This window comes from Brassica rapa, chromosome A03 (assembly GCF_000309985.2).
Source record: "Brassica rapa cultivar Chiifu-401-42 chromosome A03, CAAS_Brap_v3.01, whole genome shotgun sequence".
Lineage (NCBI taxonomy): Eukaryota > Viridiplantae > Streptophyta > Magnoliopsida > Brassicales > Brassicaceae > Brassica > Brassica rapa.
In genome coordinates, this window is record NC_024797.2 from 32,054,754 (window position 1) to 32,064,950 (window position 10,197).

The 10,197-nt window shown below is 32.1% G+C and overlaps 1 protein-coding gene across 1 annotated transcript; it reads right to left on the reverse strand.

The window, feature by feature from the left end:
* Window positions 1-2,408: 2,408 nt before the first annotated feature.
* LOC103862493 (homeobox-leucine zipper protein ATHB-40-like) lies at window positions 2,409-9,551 on the reverse strand. Its single transcript, XM_009140199.3, has 3 exons — window positions 5,348-9,551; window positions 4,634-4,959; window positions 2,409-4,114 (listed from the first exon to the last, which is right to left on the reverse strand). The coding sequence occupies exons 1-3, from the start codon at window positions 5,433-5,435 to the stop codon at window positions 3,875-3,877; spliced, it is 654 nt and encodes a 217-aa protein (XP_009138447.1). The 5' UTR covers window positions 5,436-9,551; the 3' UTR covers window positions 2,409-3,874.
* Between the last annotated feature and the right edge of the window lie 646 nt (window positions 9,552-10,197).

Here is a 10,197-nt window from a genome sequence, read left to right on the forward strand (position 1 = left end):
GTGGACAAGTAAAAGAACAAGTTTGGGGGAGTTGATATCTTGCATATTTGCATTGTTTTATCCATTCATCCATGAGCATTTTCATCATATAGATTAGGATTCAGACATGTTTAGGTTGCATTTTGCATACATGAGTCTCTATTAGGTACTGGAGTACCACATGAGGTTATTTGGAGCTCAAAAGAGGTGAAAAGAGTGATCTTTGGACGAGCACAGCCGGAGCGACCTCTCGGAGCGACGGCATGAGGTCGCTGTGCACCACATCCCGGAGCGACTCATCCAGAGCGACTGCACAAGGTCGCTCGCGTTTTCACGTCTGGAGACACACATTTACACCTCGGAGCGACCTTCCAGAGCGACGTGCTGAAGTCGCTCCCGAAGCTCAGAGCGACCATACCAGAGCGACAGGGAGAAGTCGCTCGCGTTTTCATCACCCGGAGACGCGAGAACGAGCCCGGAGCGACCTCTCGCAGCGACACAGCGAGGTCGCTCCCGAAGCCTGGAGCGACTTGTCGGAGCGACGGGCTGAGGTCGCTCCGTGTTTTGTTTCTGCTCGAACTTGTGATTTCTCAAGGGCATTTTAGTCATTTCATTATGCACGTTTTTATTTTCTAAACCTATGTTTTATTACTCTGTAAGCCACCGGGAGGCAAGAATAATCTCTTTTCTAGAGAAGAACTAAAAAAAAAACCTCTTTTGATTCAGATTTCATTGCTTTCATCTTGTGTTCTTGTTGATTTCTTATCTATTTCTCTACATGGTTAATCTAAAATCCAATATGGGTTTAAGAGGAATCATGGAGATTAGTGAGTAATCATCTTTTGAATTCATGGGTTAGGGAGATTAAGGGTGATTAGGTTAGAGCTAGGATGTTTTAGTGTAGATCATTCATATTTCCTTGCTAGTAGAGTAATCATAATGCATCTTCTGAGTTGGCCACTCAAAAGTTGATCCTTAGGCATTTCTCACCCGAAAGGTGTTCGATGAAATGCCCGAGACAACTCTCCTAGGCTTTTAGTATACTTTGCCAAAGACATTTGTTGTTAAAGATGCTAAGATAGCTAATAGACTTGTTATTAATGATTGCTTTCATATTATTCAACCAAAGACATTTGATGTTTGAGATATGTTAGCAAATGAGCATTCATCTAGACATAGAGCTTGCTTAGAATTGTGTCTAGGCTTAAGGTTGATAGTTTGATTGATCATTTGCCATCCTTAATTCGATACTTGATCACCCAAGGTCTAATCCCTATGCCCATGAGTTCTCTTTTCCCTTAGTTAAGAAAGTATCATTCTGTTATTGCATTCTAGTTTAGTAGTAGTTTAAAACCCATCTAAATCATTGGTTGCACTTAGATTAAGTGAGTACTTGCATTCTCAGTGCTTTGATATCCCTCAGAACTGGTTCGACAATCTTTTATACTACAACATTTGTCTTAGGAGCCTTGAAAACTCCTAACATCATACATTAGTTATAACAACTGTAAGAAAATAAAATGATTGTTAAACTTCTATCAAATTTAGAACATATAAAATTAAGATTTAAATCTGTAAGAAAATAAAATGAAAATATAAATTTGATGTAACTGATAAAAAATTAAAAATAAGCTTAAGTTTGTATTAAAGATAATATTGGTTAGAGAGAATATATGAAATAGTTTGATAGTAGATATTTATGATCTAAATTTCATATGAAAGGTGTCAATTATGGATATATTTTATACGTAAAATTTTCAAAAAATTTAAGTTGTTTGATCCGCAAGTCAAGGGGAAAGTCAAGGGAAAAGAATAATTGTGGTAACTAATTATGTGATTTAGTAAATGTAAGATAATTATTGTTTTTGTGTGTTTTAGTTTTCAAATCTTATTGTTATAATAAATATTCCTCATTAATTATACAATTTTTATATAGAAATATAATAGAGTCTAATATCGCAATTAAGTAGGTGTTATTTTTGGATAAATTTTATACATTAATTTTTGAAATTTAAACCTGACTGATCCGTAAGTTAACATTATGATTTTGGAAATATCAATTTGTGTATACTGATTATCATTAAATTTTACAGTTGTTAATAATATATATATATATATATATATATATATATATATATATATATTATTACTGTTTGTATGAATTAATACAAAACTAAACGTATAAATATTGTAGATTTGATGTATATTGGGATTTTGTTTGTTTATAAAGGATAGAAAATCTATTTGTATAAGGTAAGAGGTGAGAAATGAAACCGTGCTTGATTCATTAAGCTGTGTATATTAATTTAGGAATGGAGAATAATAGGTATTGGTTGTTGAATGTGTTAATGGAGCCGTGAAATTTTAATGTTGTAACATTTTTAATTAAAAATAGATTAATTTAACTAATGCATTAATTAAACTGTAAATGACAAAATATCCTTAAATATAGGTTTATTTAATATTTCAGTGCCATAGAAATGTAAATAACTTGCAAAACTAAGGGGTAATTTAAATTTGTACTCCTCTTTTAATAGATTAGATAAATATATTTTCCTATATTTATTATTTTCAGTTATTTATGTTTCCTTACATCATTTATAACATAAACTTTTAGTTTGAATTATTTTCAGTTAAAAATTTAACATAATTAAGAACGTTAAAAGGTGAATACTTTGTGTTTGTGTGACTAAAACATTCTGATTAGAATGTAGAGAATATTTTCATCTGATGGCAAAGTTAACAAAATTTTAATGGATCCAAATGACATATTGTTAGAAGTTAAAAATTGATTTGGAAAGCTATAACATAGATGTCAAAATCTAGGGTACTTCAAACAGATCATTACCTTAAACAAATATATTATCTTTCGTGTAGCATTAGCATTGCCATTAGGTGATCATGTGATTGATTACCATATAAATAAGGTGACAAACTTTCTTAATCTCATCGGAATGAGGACTAGATACAGTGAATGTTTTGAAACTTGAAAGTAGATACGAGTACTTCAAACATACTAATTTAGGAAAGACCACTACACTACGTTTGCTTCACACTTCACTTTCTATTTTACCCAGATTACATCAAATCTTTCATTTATTCGCCAAACATTTCTTCGTGGGTCCACAGTTTCTAGCTAAGCTTTATGAGACCAACAAATTTTTGGTCAATATTAAACAGATGCATGAATCAAATATCTTGTAAGGATATACTAGAAAGATGTATACATGTATCAAGAATCCTTAAATCAGGAATAAAACATTTTGCCTTTCAGAATACGTATGTCGTTATAACCATTTTCCATAATGAGTGTCACCAACAACACATGAAAATTAGTAGCCCACACTTAAATGGATACAATCAAACTGGATGATTGTTCTATCTTGATATACTAATGCATGTAACCAGCTCATAATTGTAATCCGTTGGTTTCTTTCGATTTTGATATGACTATCACATTTTCACATTAAGTATGCGATCACTGGTGATAATGGCCAATATGATCGCTAACCATATTATGGATTTACTCATTAGTTTTCGAGTGACACTGCGAAATATGACTCATAATGTTTCACCAACATTGATAAATTTTATCCGACCTCCTAAAACTCTTATCCATCGATTAACAACATTTCTCATGTGCATGTCATCTAGTCCTTTATCTTCTAGACTTACGACAATACATTGTAAATAAATATATAAAAAGATTTTTTTCAAAAAAAATATATAAAAAGATCAAGAATTTCTGAAACCCATCGTCGTTATATTTATTTGTACACTAGAAATTCAGCAGTTACATATTCTACTAGGTACTAGCTAGTTTACTTAAAAATACTCTTCCCTAAATCATGGCACTACTAAATACAATTAAAAATATTACATTAAGCTATTAATTTTATATGTATAGATTTGCCCATTCTAGTCCGTCTATGTAGGTGTTTTCCGGCACCGGATAAAAGAGGTTATAGTCATCACCGTCATCTCTGACGTTATAATCTTCGAAAAACGGTGTTTCGTTAGCTTCGACAGAAACTGAAGAAGAAATGGGACTGTTGCTCGAGCCTCTTTCTACTCTTTCTGCCAATCTTTGAATTTCCCTCTCTGCATCATAGAGTTGTTCCTTGAGCTGAAGAAGCTGAGGAAAACAATGTAACGTTAAATTTAATCATTAAGCAATTGATCACAGAAGTAAAGTTTTTTTTGTTTGTGGATCTCCTCTAGAATTTTGAGTCCCACTTAGAAAGACACAAGTGGTTATTAAAAGATTATGACGCATATACCAATTTTATGTTGTGTAATAAGGTGACAATTTAGTGTTAAATGTTGCTCAAAAAAAAGTGTCGCTTTTTCTGTTCTCAACTCGAGTCTCCTGATGTTTTAATTATTGTGTTTCGTACTTTTATACTTTCTCCGCTTATAATACATAACGTTTTAACTTTTTTAAAAAATAAATAAATGATATTTTTAACTTTTAATATAAAATTTCTTAATTTTTATATTATATGACTATATGTAATCTGTAGTCAATTTTATTATTAATCGAATTTTTTAAATGAATAATTAATAATGTTTTATTTTTAAAATATAAAAATTAAATACTTTCAAAGTTTTAAAAAAAAAATTATAAACCAAAGAGAGAAAAAAAGAACTATACCTCTGACTCAAGTCGGCACTTGTCGGCAACGACGTTCTCATGTGAGTTTTTGAGGTTGTTGTACTCTTCCTCGAGCCTTTTGTTCTTCCACCGTGCACGACGGTTCTGAAACCAAACAGCAACTTGACGAGGGTCGAGCCCCAGCTCCGCGGCAAGTCTATCTTTCCTCTCGGACTCAAGTTTGTGCTCATCACCAAAACTCATCTCCAACATGTTCACTTGCTCATCGCTAAGCTTTCTCTTCCTAAAAAAACAGTTGCTTCCGTCTCCAGTAGCCACGGCTCTTTTGATCTCCTTCCTCCTTCGCTTCGGTGGCTTCACTGCTTCTACCGACCAAAATATCCATAGATAAAATTAAACGAGTAATTCGCTAAAAAAAATATGACAAATACTTGTCAAAAAGAAACATGACCAATAAAGTTTTGGATTTTTCTTTACTTTTTAGTTTCTTGATGTGTGCTCACATGCACTAGATCATATCAATAGTTGTGTTGGTCGTGAACTTTTTTTTTTTTTTGGAAAGACTCAAATAGATAGCCCACTTGAATTTGTATACCTTATTCCTTAATATTTGGAGGGACGGTTTCCACACTTGAAAACAACACAAAATAGTGAAAATTTCGGATAAACTTACTAACCCACTTTTATTTTTATATGAAAGTGCATTAAGTTGGGGTTCTAGAAATTCGAAACAAAAAAATGATTGAAATTTACCTTCTTGTGGTAGTATCTGAGTGTAGACATCGGGGTACAATTGAGAGATAAAAGCCAAGTTTTGATCATCATCCATCGTGTGGTTCATGTTCTTGGATCACTTTTGTTCTCTCGTAATTTGTCTCACTTTTTATGAAATGTGAGAAGTTGTGTTGGGGGAAGAGGAAGGCCTGTGATTTATAAGGAGTATAGACACAAAGAAATGAGTATTTTTTTTTATGAAGTGTAAGAGCATGATTAATGCAGGTGCTAAGAGGAGTGCTTTAAAGGTGGGTTCCACCAGAAAAGGAGAAGAAGCGACACCAAAGATGCCAGATCTGGCGCCGATACTTGAGCTGTTTCGCGGATTCCACTGACACGTGGCGGTCTGCGACTGATTCGTTTTAATTTTTTTTTTAAATCAGAGAAAAAATCAAAAAGAAAGAAAAAAAAATTAAGCACCCCACTTGGGATGTTAGGGTTAATGGTGCTCTAATTTCCTGAAGTGGGGTTCTTGTATTTTAAATTCACGAAAATGCAACCACACATAAGTTAAGTACACACCTTGTGAGTTTGTGACTTAACGAGTAGATATGATAATTAATTTTAAACAATGATTTTGAAACTAAAGAGAGAGAAAGGTTTTTTCTAAGTAGTTTTATATTGTTGTATGTTGAAAAGAAAAGGCTTGTAATTTAGACAAATATGACTATATAATGTAAAGAAATATGGCTATATATATCATTTAAACAACTATGACTAACTTAAAACTCATGTAAATGTAGTATTTTGAGAGCGGTTATAAGAAAATGGAACGAAAAAATAAATGAATAACAACTGCTATGTATTTTTTGTCTTTATTTTCTTTCTATTAAAACAACATTCTTTTGTTAAAATGAGAGTAGTCTTAAATGTAGTCTACATATGTGTGCGTTATGTATATTGAATGATACGTAATGTGTTGTAGTAAATAATATTTGCGATCTTTTTCTTAAAAAAAATAAAATTTGCGAGCCTCTGGGAAACTATATAGTAAAATATTAGAGGGAACACCAGTAATTAAGGAGGGATTGGCATATGTGAGTGTTCTGTCCAATTGATAGGCCATGCACTGGTATCAATCTCGTCCACGACCCAATCAGTCCCGGTCATTACTACTTTAGACTCTTTTTCTCTTTAGTTTTCTTCTAATTCGTGTTTAGGGATCAATGGCTTAGAAGTTGTTTATTATATTTGGTAGAGATGGTCGGTTCCCTTCTTCTATTCATTAGTAGATTAGGGCTGGAAAATAAGCCATAATTTGGTTGTCTTACAACTAAGATTTCAGTTGACAACATTTTACTCCACCGGATGAAAAAAATCGTAGTATATATGAAAAACATGTATTGAAACTAGATTAACATAATAACAAAACGGCATAAATTTGAACAAAGAAAAACGGTATAAATATGTCAGAGGATCGGTTATAAAACTGATATCTACATTTAGACAGTAAAGACGTCCAAGAAGAAATATTATAATCATAAAAATGAAAAAAACACACTTCCTAAAAATGAAACTTGTTAGTTTGTTTCATAACTGAAAAAAAGAGAAGAAAAAAGATGGCCAGTGAGGAAAATAATTACTTAGACTTTTTGCTTAATTGCTATACACTCTAATTATAAAGCCAAAGAGGATATTCTTGGGTATCAAAATAGAAAAATATAGAAACTTTTAAGTGGTTGGAGTGTATACTTAACGTCATATTCCAACTCCTCCCAATCAAATCATTAATTAGTTTTAGTTAACTATCTTAAAATGGGTTTAAGTCCATCATCATGATGTGAATTACTGATCTTTTAACTGCACTCTGCATCATGTGGATATTTTGGCTATGGATGGTGACTACTAGGCTCGCACTCGTAAGCTAAACTGAGGATTTAGTGTACGTCATTGATTTCGTTTTTTTTGGTCGGCATCCTTGAAGTTATTGTGTCACGTTTTTTAATCCTTTTCTTTTATTTATTCTGAGAGGGTGTAAAGAGAGAAAAGGGAGGACAAAAGAACATGATGGAAGTCATGTGAAAGGAATACAACAACACTACTAATGTACGTATTATAATTTTTTAGGTTTTAAAAATACTTCAAAATTAATTTAATTGTAGAATATAGAGAAGTAGACAATGGAAGCCAACGCCTTCTGGCTCCCTCTTTCTTCTGCTTATAGTGTGTCTGCGTTAAGAACACTGCCATATCACTTAACAATTTTCACCCAAAAAAACACTGCCATATCTTTACTCCTTTGCATGTTCTTCCAATCCCACCCTGACATCCTTCCTCAAGTAACATCCTCAATACATAATTTAGGAATTGTTAAAGAAAGTTTTGTAGAACAAGTTTGCTTAAAAGACTATATATATGTCCGAGAACTTCCATATCAAAACCCAAAATATTGATATTAAAAGCACCACCCAAAAAGTATGGCATGTGATGATACGCACCATGTTTTTGGAACTTATATATGTGTGAGTCATTTACAAGACTTAATAATGATTATGATTATGATGCTTTTAAAACTTCAAGAGTATATTTCGGGCCTAAGTAATTTTGACAGTTGTAATAATATGCATTGAAACTGTTTAGACAAATTTTACATATTTAGCTAAATGGGGATAAAAATATGTTTATATTTGGGCTAATTTGGCTTAACGCTTAATTTGCAGCTGATGATCTTTAACTGGAGCCTGCTGGAAGTGAAACAAATGTTAATCAGTGGTGTATAAATATTGAGTTAAGAAGGTCATATATTGAGTTAAGGGCTACAAAAAAAGTCACTGGATTCAAGTACATATTCATTCGAGTTAAGGAGGTTACATATTACTTTAAGTGGTTATGGGAGTCGGTTGACGGATCTGAAAAAATATTGATCAGATTACTATTTGTTTTGGTATTGTTATCAACTATAGCTATAATTAATCCATGTATGCAAGCAAGTATTTGCATGCGCTCAAAGAAAATTTGGGTTATAGTGATTAAACTTATCATTGTACTTTAGGTGCGCTTTAAAGCAGGCACGTCTCGAAGTTTTTCGTTTTTTTTTTGGACATAAATTTTTAGTTTATAATATAAACATTTAAATGAAGCCAGAACAAGTATTTAAATTAATTTTGCTTTCTCCAGTTATGTGACACCAGTAGATATTGGAAACACATTTTTAGAAATATATATTTTGTCACATTATGATATGTAGCTTTCATTCGCTTTTTATTTCAAGATTCCCTCTCACTTTGTTGTTATTTCCGATCAGTTTTTTTTTTTGTTGCATAAATCCAAACAAGCGTTCATTTGGAATCCTAAGTTTTTCTATATCTTATTCTTGGGTATTTAAATTGTAAATAAACATAATATATATGTGTATATATGAAGCAAACTGACCTTAAATAAACAAAGCAAGTTTAATGGTGTTGTTTGAGTGCAGAAGATTTTTTTTGAATGAAAGTTAAATTTATTTAACCCAAAAAACCCTCTTTCACTATGAATGTGTCATGTATCTAATTGTTTCTTTTGAAAAGAGTAGTAGAAGAACTAATTGTGTGAATCAAGGCCATAGATTAAACTCGACCATATCTACTGCTATCCTCTTATTATAAATGTTTCAAATGGTACATAGTATTCCATTTTCTACAACTTAAAATGAATAGTATGAGTTTGATTCCATAATCAACGTCAGTTAAAGAAATTTCCAACACTTTCAAGACATATTTTGAGAAAAGGTTAAAAACTAATAGCACTGCTCGCTTACAAACCTATAAAATGCACTTGGACTTTCAAGTGCTTTAGAACTCTTTGGAGTTTTAATGGACATTGAAGTCCTATATATCTTCTTGTTTCAGTTTTATCATGTTTTCTTTTATCCCAAAAGACCAAAATGTGTTAGCGGACTACATTGCGAAATCCGATCTTTGTAACAGTTAGACCTTCACGGTCTCAGTTTATTAATCAAGTTTGTTGCTAAAAAAAGATATAGTAAGTCACTTTTGATATAGTAACAAAATATGTTTTTAGTCTAATTACCCATTTGATCCTTGTCAATAAATATATATAAAGAAATGTTCGCCTCTCTCCCGTGAAGCCACGTCATCAATTCGTGCGTTCTGGGAGTGACACGTGTCCTATTTCATATTTAGGGCCAAAATAAATGAATGCAGTTAAGGGTAATTGAACCCAGCACTTCTAGCACTGGTAATTTCTCTTAGAACCACTAGGCTAAAGTCACTTTTTATAAATATGTGGCCGCGAAAATACTTATAATCGTGTCAGCTGGAAGCCCATGCTTCTTCTGCTTGTGGCCAGGGCCGACACTGAACTGACGTCAAGATGAAGATCGCGAAGTTAAAAACTTTGCTCCAAACAGTTTTGCAATGTTTCCAACCTTTATAACTTGATGCATATAATATATATCAAAATACATTTGTTGTACACGCTTTTATTAGTTTTGCTTTTAAAAGAAGGTATTTACAGTTATAAATGTTTTGTGCCAGTGAAGTAATGGTTGAAAAATCTCTATACATATGTCATTTTAAAATAACACCCAACTTCTATATATAGTCAATACATATGTCCATGTTATATTCTAGACTAAATATTTTCTCTTTTAAAAATATAGAAAACAATTTTTTTAGTCTACAAGCAAATGTTGTAGAGCAAGTATGCATTATACAAAATAATATATATTTAAAATTCATACACAAAAACATAAAAGTTGTTATAGGCCTCTTTCTGACACATGCACACTCCACTATGAATAAGAATTAAAAAAAAAACAGTATTGTCATCAAACTTTATCACAAATCCACATTTGTACATCTATAATTATGAGTTGGACAATTAGT